At 41.3% G+C, this 22163-nt stretch overlaps 2 protein-coding genes across 2 annotated transcripts; one reads left to right on the forward strand and one right to left on the reverse strand.

Moving 5' to 3' along the window:
• The first annotated feature begins 618 nt into the window (after positions 1-618).
• LOC138195900 (heart- and neural crest derivatives-expressed protein 1-like) lies at positions 619-3030 on the forward strand. Its single transcript, XM_069145543.1, has 2 exons — positions 619-1816; positions 2875-3030. The coding sequence occupies exons 1-2, from the start codon at positions 1337-1339 to the stop codon at positions 2968-2970; spliced, it is 576 nt and encodes a 191-aa protein (XP_069001644.1). The 5' UTR covers positions 619-1336; the 3' UTR covers positions 2971-3030.
• Positions 3031-8451: 5421 nt separating this feature from the next.
• On the reverse strand, positions 8452-17520 carry LOC138196161 (histone deacetylase complex subunit SAP30L). The gene is made up of 4 exons (XM_069145955.1): positions 16388-17520; positions 14747-14869; positions 13410-13508; positions 8452-10783 (listed from the first exon to the last, which is right to left on the reverse strand). Exons 1-4 carry the CDS (start codon positions 16571-16573, stop codon positions 10655-10657), a joined length of 537 nt encoding a protein of 178 aa, XP_069002056.1. The 5' UTR covers positions 16574-17520; the 3' UTR covers positions 8452-10654.
• Positions 17521-22163: the final 4643 nt, after the last annotated feature.

Raw genomic sequence — 22163 nt, forward strand, 5'->3', positions numbered from 1 at the left:
TACACTTCTCGCAGCGCTGTGATACCGTGTGCCTCGTGTTATTACTGGAAAAAGAGAGATTGATCAAATCTAATCAGGCCTTTTCACTCCGATAATATTGTTTAAATTCAGTCATTTGGCGCATAAAAACGGTCATAACGTATTTAAGAAAATATGAAAAATCCTTTAAAAAAAATATATGATCAAGCTTTGGGTTGTAGGTGCTGAAAAAAATTGGCAAATTATTTCTTTTTTTTTTTGACAGTAAATTTAATGGCGTGCAACGACACACGTGAGTAGGATTTATAGTTCATTAAATAAAATGTTTATTATGTAATACAAATAAAATGCCTCCTTCCTTTATTCGATCTTTTTTTTTAAATTTCAACCACTCTGACCAAATGTGAGAACGCTTATCTAATAGCATAGTTTTTAAAGCCTAGACAGGTATAGTTATAGAGGCCCTTAAATTCTTATCAATTGCAACAATTTTAAATTGTCTGAGATTTCAAGTATTTTTTTTTTCTCAAAAGAATGTTCGCTTTGAAATTCAAAATTCTCGCATTTCTCAACTAAAATCTCTATTGCATCCATAAAGTCAAATTTCCCACATGATCAACCTCTACGTATAAAGTAAAAATGAGTAAATAGATGATTATTTCTACTAATGAATTATAGCAGCAACTCATTAAACAGGCATGTCTTAACAGATGGTGCGTAAATTCAGTGCGTAAAACCTCTCCAAAACTAAAAGAAGAAATTCAACCCGAGAATTCAAAAAAACCACATTTCCTCTCTCACATGTTGACGTCTGCATAAACCAGCAACCGACTTCAACAAGAAGATATGTGCTCCTTGTGTAGTGCCTTGAGATTATGGCAGCACGGTGCATGTTATTACCTCTCCAGACTCTCCTCCCATCCTGGGAGCTTTCCTCCATTGGCTGACTCCTTCCCTCGCTGACATCGATGCCATATAAACCTGGGGCCTCACACCTTCACCAGGGTCAAATTTCCTGGGCAAATCAGAGCAGACTCTTCGAGGAACGATTGCAAGAACGAAACACAAGTGGAGCTCAGCGCAGGTTCATTCTCTGGAATTATAAGGTTTTTTTTTTTTTTTACGACTCGTTTCGCCGCGGCTGAAGTCGCTTTGAGAATGACGACGATGTAAAAGTCGGTGGCTGATTCGGTTTGAGTCGTTAAATAAACTCGGGGGATATACATATGAGTCCTGTTGGCTGTCGATCCCCGAGCAGAGACCGTTTTGGGGCAGCAGCAGCAGCAACAGCAGCAGCAGAGGGAGACCGAGGGCGACGGAAAACGCGGCAACTACCGTATCTGCTATCCCGCTCAGCATGAACCTCATCGGGGGCTACCAGCATCACCACCACCTGATGCACGAACCCTTCCCCTTCGTCCAGCGGTGTCACCAGGATGCGCCGTACTTCCAGAGCTGGGTGGTGAACCACGGCGAAGTGCCCCCGGATTTCCAGATCCAGGCGCCCTACCCGGCCGCCGAGCTGGGAGCGCCCGGGGCGACGCACGACGCCCGGCTGGAGGGGCTCCAGGCGGGCATGGGGAAGAGAAGAGCGTCGGGGCCGAAGAAGGAGCGCCGGAGGACGGAGAGCATCAACACAGCTTTCTCCGAGCTGAGGGAGTGCATCCCCAACGTCCCGGCGGACACGAAACTGTCTAAAATTAAAACGTTACGCCTTGCGACCAGTTACATCGCCTATCTGATGGACGTCCTGGCCAAAGACTCCGGAGAGACGGAGGGCTTTAAGGCCGAAATTAAGAAATTCGAAAACCGGGATTTGAAAAGGAAACGGGAGCTTGTAAGTTAATGTTTTTGGAGCCTTTTAGACTTTATTGATCAAAATGCCTTTAAAAAAAAAAAAAAAAAAAATGTATTCAGTAACTTTTGAATTTAAGTTAGAGAATAAGAGCAAGAAATGTTAAAGATGAGTTTAAAATATTTGCTGTTATTTATCAAATTGTAGCAACATCGAGTTTACAAACAAAACCAAATATTGCTACTAAAAATGAGGTTTTTTTCTTTATTTTATTTTTTTACTTTTTTCCATATTATTATCTGAGTTGTAATTCTCAAGGAACATTTTATGATTTATGATTTATTATTTTTGCCAATAGATCGATGACAAAAAGCAGCTTTTTGTATTTAATGGTGGACTACTTTTGGTTGCATATGAACAAATATAACACGTTTACAGTGTTCATAATATAGCTCACTGTTTACTATAGTGTCCTCTATCTTATTATAAAACATATTGTGTCTGTTAAAGGTAGATTTAGACTCACTTTTTTTTTTTTTTTTTTTTAGCTTACTGGGATCACTGTCATATTTTTTGCTTATAATATCTCGAGAACACGCCAGACAACTATCCAACATCCGGTATATTCATAAACATTTAGCCTACTAATTAGTTACTGATATTTAGTAATATAATATTATTAACTACATAGAAAATGTTCACGTCATATTCTACAAAAAGTTAAAGTCGTCGGTTTATTAATAGCACTAAAATAATATATTTTAGTTAGATAACGAAGTCAGTGTCACGTGTATCAATATTGATTAAACTTATAAGTCGTGATATGGTTTATTTTACGTTGCACATTTGGTAAATTAGTTTGGTAAATTCGAATGTTTTGGTCACCTAATTTCACTGTCATTTCCTGTGATGTCATAGCCCTGATTGCATCACCGAAATATCCAAATTTTCTGCAGATTACATAATGAGGAAAATCAGACTCTCGATATTAACCGTGTAGAGATATCACAGGAAATGGGGGCAAGAAACTAAGCTGAAGTGATCAAGCTTGAGGTCTGTCCCCCGCTGCTGCTGATGATTTGGTCCCCTTCCTCCCACAGACCGACGGCCTGCCGGAGCCTTTAGGAGCCGAGAAGAAGGTGAAGGGCCGGACCGGGTGGCCGCAGCAGGTCTGGGCTCTCGAGCTCAACCAGTGACCTCCAGCCCACCCCACAAAAAAAAAAAAAAAAAAAAAAAAAAAAAAAAAAAAAAAACAACTCCTCAGAGACTCTGGATTCAAATCAGATTAACAAACAAACAAACAAACAAACCACTGAGTGACTGAACTTGCGTGAACACACCGCTGTGCACGTGCAGCGATGCGCAAAAAGAGAGAATTAAAGGACAACATGAGAAACGCGGTGGAAAACACCAGGATGGACACGTTGGTGATCTTCGTTTTGTTTTGTTTTTTTGTTGTGTTTTTTTCTCCTGTGTGGTTTTAACTCCGCGCACAATCCGAATGTTGGTGTTTAATATTTGTGGTATTTCTGCTTTGTGATGTTTCCACCCTGCAGTACTGTAGACCAGATGTTGCGATGGTGTAACAAAAAAACAAAAAACATCTGTCTCCTCTTACAAATGTGTTTATCTGCCACATGATGGCAACGGAACAAAACAATAAATATATTATAACAATATGTAGTAAATCGAGCGTATGAATGCCATTCCAGCCATGCAAAATTTGAATTAAATAAACTTCTTATATTTATTTAAAATTTAGATTTTTTTTTTGTTGTTGTTGTTGTTGTTTTCTTTTTCCTGGAAGGATATTTTGCCAAATCAGACGCAGCTGTGGATTTTTCAGTGTTAATTCATTGTTCGATTTTTTAATTTTTTTATTTTTTATTTTTCCAATCAAAGCATTTATACGCTCAACCAGGCTTCTGGACTTCTTGACGTTTAAAACCATTTATGTAATGACACAGATGGGAAATAATTGTCTTAATTGTTATTTTTTTATGCTTAAATCGCCAACTATTTTATTTTATTACACAGACTGGAAAAAGTGTACAAAGCATAACGTGCCTGATGATCTGTAGCATATAAAGAATTAAATGTGATTTAAATTTAAACCAGGATCAATTCACCCAACAGAGACACAGCCTAATGACCAGCGAAATGGAGTTACAGCACGGTTTGAATTTAAGCAGGCAGCTTATTCTTTCTCTCTAATGTAATGTAAAATGAAATAACAAAATACACAATGGCCAGGAGGAAAAACACATTTTTGAGAGGAGACACGTTTTTATTATCACTTTTTCATCCCGCTGAATTTTACGCAGACCGAATATTTTTTATCATCAGACATTTCCAATGTCTTTGTCCCAGCTCACGTATCTTACAACAAACCTTTGAGGCTGTTTGTTGACGTTTCTTGTCGAAAATGATTGAATATCTACTGAATCTACCTCAGAATTTAAATGTCACTGTCTGGTGGAGGAAGAGGCGAAAAAGGGGGGGGGGGGGGAGTGGGAGGGGGGGGTGATCACGGCCTTTTTTGGGGGGGTCGTGTGTCCCCCCTCCCCCCAATACTGAGAAAATACCAATCTGTCCCCCCAGTATTGAGTAGTAAATATATTAAATATATTCTCCTTTTATGAACACCGTCAACGCCTCTGTCTCTTGTTATTTGCTGTTTATGTTCAATTTATTTCAATTGTGAAGGAAAACCTAATTGTGGGACTTCCCCTGCCCCCCAACTGCACACTTGGTTGCGCCCTCGCTCCCTCCTGGCGAGGAAGAGAGCGCGGTACGTCGGGGTGTCGGTCAGGCAGCGGAGGCGAAGAGGGGGAGAAAGGTGACGTCATCCTGAACAGGTAACAGCTTGGTTAGAAGAGGCCGACATATCCAACACCTCAGCTGACTGCTACCACTGTACAATGTGCACTTTCCTCCAACGTTAGACCTCTGTTTGATCAGAAAACAGCTGTGATATGGGTCTGCTCGAACCCACCAGACCCCATTCATAAAAACACTAATTTTAACATGTGGAACACTGGAGTTGAGTCTGGTGGCTTTTAGCAGAACAATATGGGACTGTGAGTGTGCAACCTAACATCCATAACACAGACATATTGCTATCTATCAGTGATATTTATCAGAGATCCTTCAGGTTTGTGGGTTTCCCAAGTGGAAAGAATAAAAAAAAAAAAACGTTTATCCTGGTGATTGTGGTCAATAGGAAACCATATTATTGTATGTTCACAACATTTTGGCCAACATACTATATGATGACAATTTTGGATCAAATGCAATACCAAGACATATTTATGAAATTTTGGACGACATGCTATAGTATGACTTTTTTTAATGATATTTTGGAGAACATACTATACAATGTGCCAATTTTTATGACATTTTGTAGTATAACTTGTTTATGGTATTTTGGACGACATGCTATAGTATGACTTTTTTTTTATCACATTTTGGACGACATGCTATAGTATGACTTTTTTTTTATCACATTTTAAACGACATGCTATAGTATGACTTTTTTTTTTATCACATTTTGGACGACATGCTATAGTATGACTTTTTTTTTTATCACATTTTAAACGACATGCTATAGTATGACTTTTTTTTTATCACATTTTGGACGACATGCTATAGTATGACTTTTTTTTTATCACATTTTAAACGACATGCTATAGTATGACTTTTTTTTATCATATTTTAGACGACATGCTATAGTATGACTTTTTTTTTTTTTTATCACATTTTAAACGACATGCTATAGTATGACTTTTTTTATCACATTTTAAACGACATGCTATAGTATGACTTTTTTTTTATCACATTTTAAACGACATGCTATAGTATGACTTTTTTTTTATCACATTTTGGACGACATGCTATAGTATGACTTTTTTTTTATCACATTTTAAACGACATGCTATAGTATGACTTTTTTTTATCACATTTTAAACGACATGCTATAGTATGACTTTTTTTATCACATTTTAAACGACATGCTATAGTATGACTTTTTTTTAATCACATTTTGGACGACATGCTAAAGTATGACTTCACATAATAGCATGTCGTCCAAAACATGAAAAAAGTCATGCTATAGCTGTCAGGAGTCCTGTTTTCCTCTGTTTCCTCTGTTTATTACCCCCCCCCCCCCCCGGTCTCCTCTCCTCCTGTGTCCCCTCAGTCCCCTGTCTGCTTGTTCTGTGTCCTCCTCTCCTCACCTCCCGTGGCCACGCCCCTCACCGGTCCCAGCAGCTGCAGCCACTCAACCCGGATCACCACCTGCAGGTGTGCTGCATCTCCCTGATCACCTCCCCGGACCATATGTACCCCCCCTGCACTCCTCTGGTTGTCGGTGCATTAGTACTCCTACTACTAGCAACAGCTGGACGACGGCGAGTTACTGCGAGTTGTGCACCGCAAGGCCGCCAGTCCGTCCCGTTCCCGTTCCTCCGGCTCCTGTTCCACCTGCAGAGCTACCTGTCGGAGTCACCAGTCGGTTGAGTTGCCCTCCTGACTTGGACGTTGTAGGTGCCACCTTTTGTTAGTTTGTTTTCTGTTTGTTGGAGTAAAGACTGTATTTTGGAACTAAAACCCGAGTCTGTGAGCCTGCATTTGGGTCCTGGTAAAACACCACCTCATAACAATAGCATGTAGAAAATATGAAAAAAAAAGTCAAACTTTTGACATTACTCAGGGTCATAGTTGAGATTCCAGTCAAAGTCCTTAACGGGAATCCTGTCAAAGTTTTTCGCCAGCTATTACGGATTATTTTTTAATGAATATTTTAAATTAAGAAATTTCAATGTCAAAATGTGAAAAAAGTGAACATTGCCTTCGATTTTCTCAGTAACTGTAAGGTATAAACTCTTGATATAAAGTAGGGTCATTGTCAGGAGGGACTTTAACAGGAATCCACTCAATGTTTAACACTGCGTTCTTAATCTCGTGTACATAATCTCGCGTTCTTAATCTCACATACATAATTTGTCATTCATAATCTGCCATTCTTAATCTAGCGTGTATAATCTGTCGTTCTTAATTTCGCGCACATAATCTGTCATTGTTTATCTGATGTTCATAATCTCATGCATAATCTATCATACTTAATCTCATGTACATAAACTGGCATTCTTAATATCACGTACATAATATGGCATTCTTAATCTCACGCACATAATCTGTCATTCTTAATCTGATGTTCATAATCTCATGCATAATCTGGCATTCTTAAACTCACGTACATAATATGGCATTCTTAATCTCACGCACATAATCTGTCATTGTTAATCTGATGTTCATAATCTCATGCATAATCTATCATACTTAATCTCATGTACATAAACTGGCATTCTTAATATCACGTACATAATATGGCATTCTTAATCTCACGCACATAATCTGTCATTCTTAATCTGATGTTCATAATCTCATGCATAATCTGGCATTCTTAAACTCACGTACATAATATGGCATTCTTAATCTCACGCACATAATCTGTCATTCTTAATCTGATGTTCATAATCTCATGCATAATCTGGCATTCTTAATCTCACGTACATAATATGGCATTCTTAATCTGGCATTCTTAATCTCATGTGCATAACGTACATTTTTAGGCATTTTAAAATATTTTGGCTGAAAAAAAATGTCATACGTATGACTTTTTTGTGATTTTTTTTGGACGAAAAAAATGGCATGCTATAACATGACGTTTTGGACGACATACCTTTCTCTTCATATTCACGTTCAAAATATCATAAAGTCACAGTATAGCATGTCGTCCAAAATATCGAAGTCATAGTATAGCATGTCATCCAAAATATCATAAAAAAGTCATACTATAGTACGTCGTCCAAAATGTGATAAAGTCATAGTATAGCATGTCGTCCAAAATATTGTAAAAAAGTCATACTATAGTACGTCATCCAAAATATCAAAGTCATAGTATAGCATGTCATCCAAAATATCATAAAAAAGTCATACTATAGTACGTCGTCCAAAATATCATAGTCATAGTATATATAGCATGTCGTCCAAAATATAAAGTCATACTATACTATATAAATTTTTTGGCTGAAAAAAAACATCAAACATGACTTTTTGGTGATTTTTTTTTTTGGATGAAAAAAATGGCAAACTATAGCATGACATTTTGGACAACATACTATGGTATGGTACTATGGTCGTCCAAAATATAATAAAGTCATACCACAGGCCACATTTTTATCATCGAAATGGATTAATTTAAACGTTCTCTTTTTAGATGATCCCTCGAGGATTCAAATCTGTCATATTCCTCCACATTTTAGTTAACTGAGAGCCTTATAAAGACGTATTTGTAGAAACGTTTTTTTTTTTTTCCAAAGTCTGAAAATCACGTAGTTTTTCCAAATTAAATCCACCACTCTGTCCTGCTGCCCTCCATTTATAAGGAGGATCAATAGTGACACCTGGTGGTTGATGACTGTTACTGAAACAACACACCGTGAAGAATCTGCAATATTTCCCAAGACAAAAGAAAAATCTGGTTCTTCTCTTCATCCTTAATTTTAACATCTACAAATATCATGTTCATAGATTCTGTATACGTATTCGGTCATTTAGACTAAAAACAGCATATACGTGTAACACATGCATCAAAGCAGAGACGAGACTGTAGCTTCTCCCTGTACAATACATTTATTAATATTATTATTGAGAGCAATAAGCAGCTGTACTTAAATATGTTTTTTTTTTTTCTAATACAACAATTAGGTTAATGGCGTGGCGTGACCTATAATGTTAATAAAGACGGGTGTTATCTACATGACACTAACAAACCTACAAGCAAAATTGAAAATGAGACAATTAAAAAAAAAAAAAAAAAAACCCTGTTAAATGTAGGCAAACAGTGTGGTGGACAAAGTTAAATAAAAAAAAAAATAAAAAAAATCAACTGCGAGATCAATCCACGCAGTTACACGAGGATGGATCAGAGATGATGTAAAACACCTAACTTGTATGTCATCTGGGGGGCTTCAGCAGTGCATTAAAAATTGTTTTTAAACTTTTACGTTTTCAGCAGTGCACAACGTTTGACGTGTTACCTGGGACTCACTGAGGGCTTTCAGTCCTTTTCAATCACAAACTGAAACTCATGGGAAAAAAAAAAAAAATAAAAAAAATAAAAATCCCCAATTCAACAACAACAACAAAAAAAAAAGACAATTTTAAATTCAAATTTCTGGCGTTTTTGGACTGTTGATGTTGAATTAAAACAAATATAGTCGCGGTCCGATGCCATTTTGGAGCCAAATTCATGTCGCGATGACATTTTCGGAGACATACAGGATACTTTCGACGGGGCACAAAAATGTGAAACTATTCAGTCGTCACCAACAAACTGTCATTAAAATTCAGATCACACGGAAGGAAGGCTTCGACCCCAGTGTCGTGAAATACATCCAGGTAGTAAAATCAAGAGCTTAGACGTTGCCCACTATAAACATTGCTCTTAAATATTAAAATTACTCTCGCAGCCGGATCACTCGCATACGCACAACTTTCACTTCACGCGAGAAACAAAAAAAGGATGGAGAAAAATCTAAATCATATACGCAGACAAAAAAAAAAAAAACACAACTTTATACAACTTGTAGAATTAAGGCTGAACTAAAGAGAAAAAAATAAAATAAAAAAAATGAAAGTAGCTACCAACACCTGCTACGCACAGAGATAAATCAGCATGTGTGTGTTTATAAGTATGAAAAAAAAACCAACTAAAGGGCAGGAAAAGAGTGGGCGGGGCCGTAAGCCAAATGCTACATCGTTCCACACCATCTTGTAAATGCGTCACGTCCTTTTTGGAAAGAGGCGACGAGTAAACATCAGGGATAAGTTCAGTTTTAAATGCTATTGAAGAATTTTTTTTTTTCTATTTCAATTTGAAGCGATTTGGATTTTTTTTTTTTTTTTTTTAAACTGAACTCGAGCCCCGATATTTGAAGATGTGAACGTCGATGAAGGCTCCGCCTCTTTCCAACCAGCCATTTGTTTAAGATTAAAAACAATAAAAAAAAAAAAAAAAAAAAAAAAAAGTCCACTCGGCATCATTCAATTCACTTTCCTGTTTGGCACAAGCATCACTCGCGGTGAACGTTTAACAGTCGACTCGGCAACGAAAAAAAACAAAACAAATGACCAAAACGTGTTCTTTTTTTCTTTCTTTTTTTTTAACTCTTAAGGCAGCTATCTCGTACATTGCATTCAACCAGATCGGACGCGGTTCCTTTTGTACATATAGACAGTTACATTACAGTAGGACGACGTAGAACTCTGCAGGGGGAGTCGTGGTCCTCGACAGTCTTTATGGACCTCGCTTGTGGGGTTTTTCTCTTCTTTTTTTTTTCGCGAATTGGAAATACCTTGCAGAAGGCCGAGTCGGAGAGGACCGACCCCGGTGACAACATGAGACTGCATTTATGTGAAGAGGAGAGGGGGAGGGGGAGGGGGGGGGGGGGGAGGAGAGGGCGGCAACGTGTGCCGAGGCGAGCTCACTCCACCTCCTCTCCCCCCCCCCCCCCCCTCCCCGCCTTCATTCTCCACCACTTCCGTTTAATGTCCCTTCGAGGACAAGAGTTCATGTTCTCACCTGACGGGGGAGGGGTGGTGGTGGTGGTGGTGGTGGTGCGGGAGGAGCTGGTTTTGGTTGTTGCTGCTGTTATTGTCGTGTGTGTGTGTGTGTGTGTGTGTGTGTGTGTGTGTGTGTGTGTAGCTGCTGCTGTTTTGTCACTGTGGTTGTTGCCGTCGATGCTTGCTGCTGTCGGGTGGGGGTGGGGGTGGGGGTGAGGAGGTGGGCGGGGGGGGGGGGGAGGGGGGGGGGGTTTAGTCCAGCGGTTTGCCACCGTCCCCTTTCTGGTCCAAGCGGCTCTTGCTGCTCTTCACCATGTAAATAAAGTAGGTGAGCGTCTCCTTCTCGTTGACGGGGATGTTCCTGAAGTGACGACTCACCGTCTGCAGGACGAGGACAAAGGGGGAGGAAGAGAGCTCGTTAAGAGGTGTCGGAAAAAAATCATTTCAGGATTTGTCCGGTGGAAAAGGGCTTCGTTTCTGAGGATAAAACATCAGAGAAGTTAAGAAAGAAAAGTCCTCTAACAGTTTTTTTGTTGTTGTTGAAGACGCAGATCTCACGGTGCTGTAAACATGTCTTCAACACGACTTCATTCACGACCAGAATTTGTGAGAAATTGGGCGCCAACGACCGACCCCATGAAGTACCGCTCTCTACTGTCGCTGGGACCGACAGAAGGGGGCGTGAAGAAGTTGAAGGCCCAAAAAAAAAAAAAAAAAAAGACAAATTCAATTCAAACTAAAAGTTGCTGCTAAGTACAGGAACTCGGAGGGAGGTAACGTGTCATAACGACGACGACGACGACGATCGCTTCAATGAATGTCCGTGATGGTAATAACTCTGCCGGTGTGTGCCAGAGCTGCATCCTGCTGCGGCGTCACACAGTCTGGGATTCATGGGCTTTCTTTGAGGTTTTGACGATCGTGTGGACGGCCGTGATGAAACGGACTTTTTGTGTTTGTTTGGTTTGTTTTTGTGGTCTGCACAAAGTAGTGCAGCTGGAGCTCTCGTGCTCAAATACAAGCCAGATTTAAACTCTTATTTTTTTTTTTTTTTTTTTAAGCCTACAAGAACAAAATCTTTTTATTTCCGACAACGGGCGACAAAAGTTGTTGTTTGTTGGGTGTTGTATTGTCAGCCAGTTGTCATGGTAACTCCTGGGTGGTTGTTTGTTTTTAATGGTGAGCTTCTCCCTGGAACTCTGCCCAGCGTGAACGGAGCAGCTGAAAAACTGTTTAAAAAAGCCCACGACCAGGACGATCGCTGGAGAGAGACGGAGAGAGACGGTGAGACTTTTGAACACGCCGACTGTCATATTTTCCAGCGGGGGCGGAGGGGAGGAATTTAATCAGGCCCTCAAAACTGCAGCCGGACTCCTGGTTGTTTGTCTTTATAAAAAAGGAGCAAACAAACCCGGCAGCCACCGAAGACAGCTGTAACTGGTTGTGTGTGTGTGTGGTGTGTGGGGGGGGGGGGGGGGGGGGGGGGGGGGGCGTTGACTGCCGCTTTATTAATGATGTGGGAAGGCTCATTCATGGTGGGGGGTGGGTGGGTGGGTGGGTGGGGGTTCAGAACCCCCAACTGAAGGCCTCAGGAAACATCCAACTTACAGCTGAAGTTTACTCCCATTCATTCCCAGTGAACAGGCGAGTCACGTCCCGACCGGGCGCACCGCGTGCAGAAGGTATTTGTGAGGATGGAGGGGGGGGTGAGAGGGGCGATGGGGCGATGGGGGTGGGGGCAAGCTGCACGACGTCCACCTGTCGGTTTCGAAAATTAAGTCGAACAATCTGTCCGTGACCGGTTACTGCGGAGCGGGACCCTCCGACACCCACGTATATCACGGTAAATGAGGAAGGTGGAGCCGAGAGGAAAGAGGCCCGCACACACCTAATGAGAGCAGCTCGGCGTTCCCAAAGACGATGAACTTCTGGGGCCTAAAACTTCCAAAGAAATCCTTAAAGAGAAAGCTACAGGTTGAACGTTGGGCTAATTAACATATTTTGGAAACGACCAATGCAAAAAAAAAACAAAACGTTAATGTGTTATTTTTTTCTTTTATGGGACATAAAGGCATTTTTTGAACAACATCTCCCACTCTCGGTCAAATTCCCCCGAACTAAAAAGCTGAAATTCAATGAACTTTAATAAACAGAAAAACAGGCTGCGGACGCCAAGCAGCCACATCGTTTTTTATTGCCGACAGTTTGCGAGCTCAAAACTTTTCGCTGCTTAAAGCTGCTGCACAATTACGATCACGCGCAAGAGAGCTTATAAAACCGAGTGCAAAAATGAAGTCTTCTCTCAAATTGGACCGGTAAGAAGCCAAACACACTTCATTTGATAGATTTATAGCAGTTTTACAAACTTTGCATTTAGCTTTTCTGTCGTCTTTATTTATCACTCGGGCTTTTAAGACGTCACGTTGTTGCCAAAGCTCTTGAAATCGACATTTTTCTGGCACGTTTGACTTCCTAAACAGGTACAAGAAAAAAAAAACATCTTCACTTAAGGGCTAATAACACAATTAAAAAAAAAAAAAAAAAAAAAAAAAAAAAAAAAAAGTGCATAGAAAATATTACATTTTGATTAATGGCAACTCAAATTTAAACATGCAAACTAAATTCCCTGACTTTTCCTGTCTGGAAAAAGAGTTTTTAAATTTCCCTGATACGGCATGAAATTCTCTGACCTGTGGGAACCCTGAAAAAACACTTAAAACGAGAGGACGTCGTCTCAGCTGTGATTTCTTTTTTTTTTTTTTTTTTACTCATCTGTGAATTATAGAGCAAGCGGCACAAACTCCATCCTCTCGGGACATCGAGTCCACAGATTTCCTGACAGGAAGAAGAACGGAGCCGCTTTTGGTGTTTTTTAATCGTTCTCAGAAACAATTCACGTACATTTTTTATTTCTTGGATTAGGAGTGATTTCGTTTTGGCTTGGAAGACAAAAAAAAAACAAAAACAAACAGACAACACGTTGGTGTGATTGTTTGGGTGCCGTTACCTCTGCCAGCTGGGCTTTGTTGAGGCCCGGCCTGGTCTGCAGCTTGTAGTGTCGCTTGTAGCGTCTCAACGTGTTCACCTGCAGCTGGAAGAGGTCCACCTGGAAACGGCAACAGAGGCAGGAGATCAGAGAGGGAGACAGAGAGAGACAGAGAGAGACAGAGATGGATGGAAACGTCTCACCGGGCCTCCGTCTCAGGACGACGTTTCAGCGAGACTCCCTCTACCTCGTTTCCAGCTTTTAAAGGAGATGAAACTTTAACGATCTCCGCGGAGAAACTGGGTCACCGCAGTAATAATAATTAAAAAAAAAAAAAACACACACCAAGAACTAAATACGGGATGAATATGAATTTCTTAAAAAGGGCAACGCTGGTAATCCGAATGTATTCTGATGAGCTGATGTTTTCTGTTGTGTCGTTGCGATTTCTTTTGTGTGGTTAATCTGCAAAGTATGCAAAAGTTAGGGACCCCCCCCCCCCTCCAAATGACATATTTTTTTGTTGGTTTGTGAGCCACAGCAAGTGTGCATGAAATCACTGTTTACTAATTAATGGTGAAGAAGCAGGGAAGGTTATAAAAGCATATCAAAGCACCTCGAGATTGCAAATTTCCACGTCTGAAATGGCAGTTAAGTTGGGACCCGTAGGACCGACCCCAACAAATAGTTGTTTGTTTGTTATTTATTCTATGTGATTACGCCTGCCTGGGAAAATGTGATTTCACCCATTTCAAAAACAGGTTTCAGTTTCGTAACATGAACACAAGTTAGGCAGCTTCATATATATATATATCTATATGAAAAAAGCAAAATAGGAAAAAAAACAAAACATGAACTCCTTGTTTTTTTTACTTAAGCTTGAACCGTTTGTTGCATCGAAGGCTTGAAAACAACGTCTGCAGAAGCAAAGAGTCCTTTAGGAAACAACTACTGTCGAGATGAAGTCAATTCTGGTCTTTCGCTACGATCGCAGGAGGTTTGGTGAAAAAAAAGAAGCAGCAGAATTGAATGAAAAGAACACCTCGCTCGCTGTTCTGCGGCGGCATCGGAGACGGACGGAAGAATATTCCTTTAAAGTCCGTCAGTAAAACGAAACTGAAAGGAAAGATAATCACCCGGAGCGGAACTTAAAATCCACCGCGACCTGCTTCAAGAAACACCAGCTGGAGGATTTGGAGAAAACCCACAAAATGACCTGAACATTCAAAATCTGTGGGTCGATGTTAAACATGCTGAAGACTGCCTTAAAAAAAAAAAAAATCATCTCAAGACAAACTTATAGAAATGGAGAATATAAACACAACTGTGCGGCGCTTCGACCGTGACGTCCGTCTCACCTCGGGCACCTCCACGTCGTGATCTGGGGACTCGCCTCCGTCGTCGCTCGTCTTCCTCTTCCTCTTGTTGCGGACGCTCTGGATGAAGTTCTTGTGGAAGTCGCAGATGTAGAGGTGCCGCACCTGTCAAAGACATCGACGAGTGTTAAACGGACGACATCTGAATTTCTGCTCTAACGCCAAAAAAAAACAACAACAAAAACAACGAGTGACGTTGTTAACTTTAGACTGGACACGAGGCTGCGTTGCGCAACAGGATCGTTCCACTTAACTTGTACTTACAGTCCAGTAAACAAATACTGCAATGGAAAAAAAAAAATACTCCATTAAAGTCCTGCATGGACAAAAATATTTCTTAAGTTAAAGTGCAGACGTTTCAGCGGCGCGTTTGTTCCCCCTGACTGATGTATTATTATTATACATGACATCATTAGATTATTGATAGGGAGGCATCAGTGTGTAAACAGCATGTTAATGTAGCTGCTGCAGGTGGAGCCGGTTTGAAGTGCTTTCTATAAAGTTGTATTTCCAGGGACGGCACAAACATCCCAGGGTTTTGTCAAGATGACTGCCGGCAGAGGAAGTTCGTATCCAGAAATCGGTTTTTTTTTTCCCTCTGATATTTCGATTTTTGGTGCCATGTAGGATCCATTTGTGCATCTGACATGAAACCACGTGAGGAGTTTCACGGTCTACATGTCGTGGCACCGGACACCGTGAACAGAAGTACGTTTGCAGTTGGGAAACGGTGGCAAAAAACATGCTCACCACCGAGAGAGAGAGAGAGAGAGAGACGTACACGCACTTCTTCGCCCCGACATTAAACTGCCGGCTTTTTAAAGGGACAGTTTGTATAACCGGGCTTCTCCTGCCAACAGCCATTTTATGAGGAGCAGCGGGGGCGTGTTGGGAGGAAACTGTTGAGCTGCTTTACCTGCAACGCCTCCTCCTCTTCCTCCTCCTCCTCCTCCTCCTCCCCGGTAGCAGAGCCGGCATGGAGCCGAAGAACAGCCGAGGCTGCCGGGGAGGACCGAGGATAACCACCAGCGACTCCGGAAACATACGAATCATGTCCTTTTTGTTTGTTTTGTTTTGTTTATTCACGTCAACCGACGCGAACAGCTGACGGGTCCAAACGACGCTGAAGTCAGCTTCCGATTCGTCCTTAAGGGGAAACTTTTCAGTGAATTTACAACCGAGTTGCTGCTTCTGTCGTTGAGCACATTTTGTTTTGAAAAGCCCGTTAAAACATTTCAGATGAAGCTTTTACAAAAAGATTTATTCTAATTGATCAAAATAAAAAAAAGGGGGACATTTAACTGCTTTTTTTTCTTTCGTATTTTTTAACTGGGTCGATCTAAAAAAAAACAACAACAACAACACTTTACTTAAACAGGTCAAACCTGGATTAAATGATCCCACACAGACTGACGTTTCTTAAATAGTTTCCAAAGTGTTTTTTGTTGTTGTTGTTGTTTTTACAACATTAAAACGGAGCTGAAAGCTCAAGCCAAGTTTTCCCTTAAGTGTCGAATCGCAAGCTGACTTCAGCCTCCCTCCCTCCTCGATGATAGCCCAACTTTTCAGCTGACATGCCGCACTTCGGAAGCGACCGGTGGGTGGGTGGGTGGGGGGACTTACGCTCTTGTCGATGTCCAGCTTGAGCTTCTTCTGAGAGATGCTCTTCTGGATCCTCTTGCTGAACGAGGCGTTTCCAGCCGAGCGGCCGCAGCGCTCTCCGTCCTCGATCAGGCAGCAGCTCTGCCCGTAGAACGGCGGCGCAGGCGGTCCGTCGTGGCTGTCCTCCTCGGTGCTGAACCCATTCATTCTGGACGTCTGGGGATGATCTTTGTTCAGTAATCCCAGGCGATAATAAGAATAATAATACTAATAATAATAATAAAAATAATAAATTAAAAAAAAGTGCCCCCTTTTTTTTAAAAAAATTTTTTTTATCCCGGTTAATGTTGGCTTTAGCTAGCGAGCTAACTCGGCTAAGTGGCTAGTTCGCGAGCTAACAGCTGTCGTTGTTGTTGTTGTTTTTTTAAAAATGCTGGCCGGTTTTACGAAACGCCGTACCCCCGGTTTGAAGACATATCCCTACAAATCTCCCGTCGGATTCACGCCACCTAACCAGCTAAACCGCTTGACTTTTAGCCCCGGTGCTAGCGGGTGTGGGGGGCGGAGGGGGGACCGAGCGAGGTTGGACGAGCCGCCGCCGCCGATGCAGAGATTCCTTCGGTGTTCCTCCCTCTCCCTCTCCCTTCTCCCTCCCCTCCGTAAAACCAGCCTCTACTTTTCCCCCGACAACAACCTCACGCGTGACCTCGGACCTACTCGGCGGCCTCCGGCGTCTGCGACAACTTTTTTGTTTTTTTGGGGAAAAAAAAAAAGACCCACGCGTTTAAACGCCCGCAAACCTCAACAATCGCGGCACTCTTTTCGGAACGGCTCGTACAATGGAACACGCTCCGTCCCGTGTGGCGGAAGTAGCCGTTCGGAACGGCGATTGGTCAGTTTCGCACGAAGGCGGGCTTAACGTGCGAAACGAATGCTTTCCCATTGGCTGGAACGGAGCGTCGATCTTGCGAGCGTGCGTCTTTCCTGTATCACCCGACGTCATATGTTTTCTACCGTCGAGTTAAAAGAAAGAGGCTTTAAACTTGCACGGCACGCCTGCGAAATTACATCGGCCTCACCAGTTATAAATGAAATATAACGACGATATTACCTGATAAATAATCTGAACGCACGAGGAGTGAACGGGAAATCTTGCGTGTGTGACTTGTTTACCCCCCCCCCCCCCCCCCCCCCCCCCTTAAAGATGCCCACGTAACAACTTCGGTGAGTCGGTTTGAATTCTTCGAGAAGCACGCCGACCAACGAGCAGGATTTAAACACCAATGAGCACCGAGCTGTTGACATCACCGCAGCGACGTTACCGTCTTTAACCGCGCGGCGGAGACAAAAGTCCACAAATGAATAGAAATCAGAGAAACGCCGACAGATGCAGCAGTAATAATGTGGTAATGCACTTTCATGAAGTCAAAATAGAGGCCGAGACAAGTGACTTTTTTGTCTCTGGTATTGTAATGCATTCCTTCTCTTTCCAGTAGTTTTGTTTATTGTTTGTTTAGCAAACGATGCATACATTTCCATCGCTACAGATGACAGCCAGACTAGTAGTACAGCGTATGCATAAAGGTCCACAGATGCTGTTGTCCAACCTCAACACAAACACCTGGAACAAACACCATTGTGTATTTGTGTACGTAGGGCGGCCTTTTTTTTTTTTTTTTTTTTTTTTTTTTTTTTTTAGACCCTTTAATGGTTATATGCAACTTTTGATAAAGTAAAAAAAAAAAACAACAACACTATTAAATAGCAAGAAAGTTATGTAACTGAAGAGCAGGAAATGTACTATATTTTCAGACATTAACGTGTGCTTGCAAAATTGTGGTTTCAACTTGACTACACACAAAGCTGAGGTCCATAAAAATGTGGGGATTTAGTTTTTTCAATTTTGGTGTGGAAGTATTCCACTGGCTTACACGAAGCCCTGATCTCAACCCCATCCAACACCTTTCCACCGCCTGTGAGGGCTTATCCCTTAACATCAGTGGCCAACTTCACTAATACTCTTGCCGCTGAATTGTAACAAATGGCTGCAGCCAGTTCCCCCCAAAAAATGTGGTGGAAAGCTTTTCTAGAGACAGTTACAGCAGACTGGACCGATCACATTACGAGGTGCGGCGAGTTCATTTGGGGAAGAAGCCAGAGACTGAGAGCAAACTTCAATGTGAAGCCTGTTTAAATAAGGATTTAGCAATAATGCTCTTTGTTGTCATTTGTCTAATGTGATATTTTCTGATGTGCAAGCCATCTGCCTCATCATGCTCAGTTAATAGAGAGGACGAGAGTGTAATACAGAAGGTACGAAAAGAACGAGGTAGGGAACACCAGATAAAAAGTATTAAAAGAGTAAAGACAATTGGATTTTTTTTTTCGTTGGAAATGGTGTTGAGCCCAATAAAGACTCTCTAATGGATATCTTTGATAGGGAACTGTGGGAATCTAATAGACCGGTGTGTCTCCTCACCCTTGTATGGCTCACGAGTGGAGGGGAATGCTGATTGCTGTGCTGACGGATTGACTTTAAAAGTGGGAGATGATGGAGCGCTGAAACATTAACAGGTTTTTCACTTTGCAATTTAGAGGTTTATATCATCGGGGAAATGTCTCTAAGAGGCAATAACATGTAAAGCGATCTCTCGGTGTATTCAAAGTTCTCCCCGGCACCTCTCTCTCTCGCTCCCTGAGCTGGTGTGACAAGTTGAGCGTTATGACATCCCATGAGACTCAAGGAAATGGGCCACGCTGAGGAGCAATATTCAGCAACATCTGAGTAAATCACTGCTGGCTAAAAGCTATCTCAGCTCCTGTGTTGACAGATGAAATGATTATGTGATTAACATTTTGTACAAGTGTGTTTTAACACCATCAGTCACAGATATGATTAAACTCATAGAATAAAGCAAAAAAAAGAAGAAGAATGCAATAAAATAAAACAAGAGGTGACAAGAGAGGTAGATTACAGAGCTGGGAAAGTTCCCAAAGAATGTATTCAGGGAGGAGACGACCATTGTTGAGATATGAAGTAGGGATTACAAAGAAAGACAAAAACTGCAGTGAAAGAATCAAATCCGTTCAGTTTGTGCTGCAGTGGGATGCGGATAAGGTTTTGAGACGCAGAATAAACAGCAGATTTTCAGAGTTCAAGAAAAAAAAAATGAAGCAAGGGCTGCTTTGAAAGGCAAAAGGAAGCCCCGTACTAACCTCTGCCAAGCACACACTCAAACTGACATTTAATCTGAAATTTCTAGAAGACATTGCAGGCGTCTGGCCAAATTCCACAAAATATTATCAAACATTCATCAAAAAGATTAAATTTTATCGATTCCGGGAGGGAAATTAATACTCCCAACATCCACCATCCATCCACAAATGTCCAGTATACATACAACCTGGTTACGTTTCAAAAACATCGACAATGACAAATGTATACTGACCAATGGACACCCATTCATTTTAGCACTGGGCCCTCTTATCAACCCAACATGCTTTTAGGGGCATCATGAAATCTCACATGATAAGATTCAACATATAAATCAATCAGATAGACGTAAATAAAGCTGTCTGTTCCCGATGCCTCAGATGTAAAGACAAAAATCCCCAAGAAAAATTAAAACAACACTGTTGTTACTCTTGCTCCTTCTCCCACTCTGTTGTGTGGAGGTCTGACAACACAACATAAATCACTTTAACCACATCTTGGTGGGAAACGCAGGATCCTGTCGCTACATGCTCAAAACTAACACGTTAGTGAGCTTGGCCAAAGGCGGAGGGTAAAAACCAAATGCTGTATCGTTACAAATGATTATCCTCAAAGATGTTCTCAGTGTTATACAGTGCTCTTTTGTGCAAACATCCGTGATTGTCTGATTGTTGGTTTTACGAAACATACGACCAAGTATTGGATGAGTTCATGCATGGTGTGTCACGGTTGGCCGACCACGATAAGAGAAATTGGATGTGCAGAAATTGGACATGTACTGTGTGTGTGTGTTGACAAGCTTGAGCAAGCAGAGTAATAATTAACATACTGTAGGTTTTCACCTGGTGTTCAGGCTCGGGGATTTTCTCTGTTCGAATCAAGTGGCAACCAACCGTGACATCACTCATTGGACTTTGGCTGTCTCCATTTTGCTTATTTTGGAACCAGAGGTGACCACATTTGGACGAGCGAGATGGATCTGACTCAATCTGATTGGTAACATGGGGACGCTACGCCGCGCCCACTGATAGCGGAAACCTGACTGCACCACGAGCCTGTCAATCAAACAGACACGCTTCCCCACCCCCCCAAAAAAAATACCACTTTTTGAGGCCTAATATCTAATTAATGATGGAATTATTTTCAAATGGACCGCCAAAAAAAACTAATAAGAAGGATTGAATTTATCGAATGACACCAAATTAACTTTAATTTATTGACTTTGTTCTTTAAAAGAGAAGTTGAATGGGAATCTATGGAGCCAGACCCTAGTGGCCATCGATGGTATTGCACGTCTGTTTTGGCCTTTTTCAGACTCGGAAGCTACGTCCACTTTTATATGCAGTGCATGGTTTGAATGTGTGCTTCCTTCTCTCCACACATATTTATTTGTATTTGAAAAAGAAAAATCTGTCCAGTTATTGGTTGGGTACTCACAGAGACATCAAATTGTTCTTTTGGCGCAGCTGCAGTCTCACCGCACTGTTGTGTGCGAGTGCTCATTTTAAATGTCGAAAATTATGTGTCTTTTGCTCGCCTTATATTTTCCAATTCTATCTCGTTCTAGGAACCAGTGTGTGTCCAGGTACGACCCAGTGGATGTTCGTACGATGCTTCTTGATAACCGCCAGTTTTCTGACACTGAAATTGAGTCAAGAAGCCTTCAGTCTTGAAAACACTAAATCAGTCGAGTCACACTTCTCCTCCACACACTGTTATTTTTCCTTATACCTTTGCGTCCTCTTCAGCAGATGTGACAGTACTTTATGAAAACCATGGCCCTGAAAAGCACCTGCTTCTCCGGGGGACTGAATGTTACTGAAAGCCAATTATCCTGCCTGTCACACAGGGGAATGGAGCATTTCCACCACTGTCTCATTTTCTGACAGTCCGTGGAACACGAAAGGACAAACAGGTTCAGTCTGTGTGGAGACAATTTCTAGGTTGGGATCTGATAAACTCTCTCAACGACCACGACACGGTTCTCATTAACAAAAAAAAAAACAAAACAAAAAAAAAAAGACGAACATAATCTGGATTTGCTTTAACGGAGAATCTGATGAATTTGACAGATTATATTCAGGAACGAGCTGCACCGGTGCATCTGTTTGCATCATGACACAATAAATATGAAAAAAAGAACATTACTGACAAATTAAATGACAGGATTACTGTTGTGTTGTGTTTGAGTGCAACATATCATTTTAATAGCATGGAAAAATTGTCAATATTAGTGTTAATGCCAACAGAGATATCAGGAAAATGCTTCTTTCATGGTAATCAGTCAGTAATAAAGAGGACCCTTCTTCTACCAAATCACATTTTGCTTATTTTTGTGACTAAAGTTGCAACATTTTTTTTTGTGGGATTTATTTAGGCAGACAGTTGCATGCAGAAGTTTGCGTACGACTGTGCTCTCCCCAAAAGCATCAGCTTGCTTTTCTTGAGTTGTACATGGTGGATTTTGGGGTGCATGTTGGAGAAACCTTTTCTTGACTCTCAGCACATTTGCATACAGAATTTGCTGATATTCTACCCTCTATATTTTCTCTGCCACTGCAGAACATTTCAATCCCCACACCT

The sequence above is a fragment of the Embiotoca jacksoni genome, unplaced genomic scaffold, assembly GCF_022577435.1.
Source record: "Embiotoca jacksoni isolate LCO1_2020_lvr unplaced genomic scaffold, fEmbJac1.0.p SCAF_13, whole genome shotgun sequence".
Lineage (NCBI taxonomy): Eukaryota > Metazoa > Chordata > Actinopteri > Embiotocidae > Embiotoca > Embiotoca jacksoni.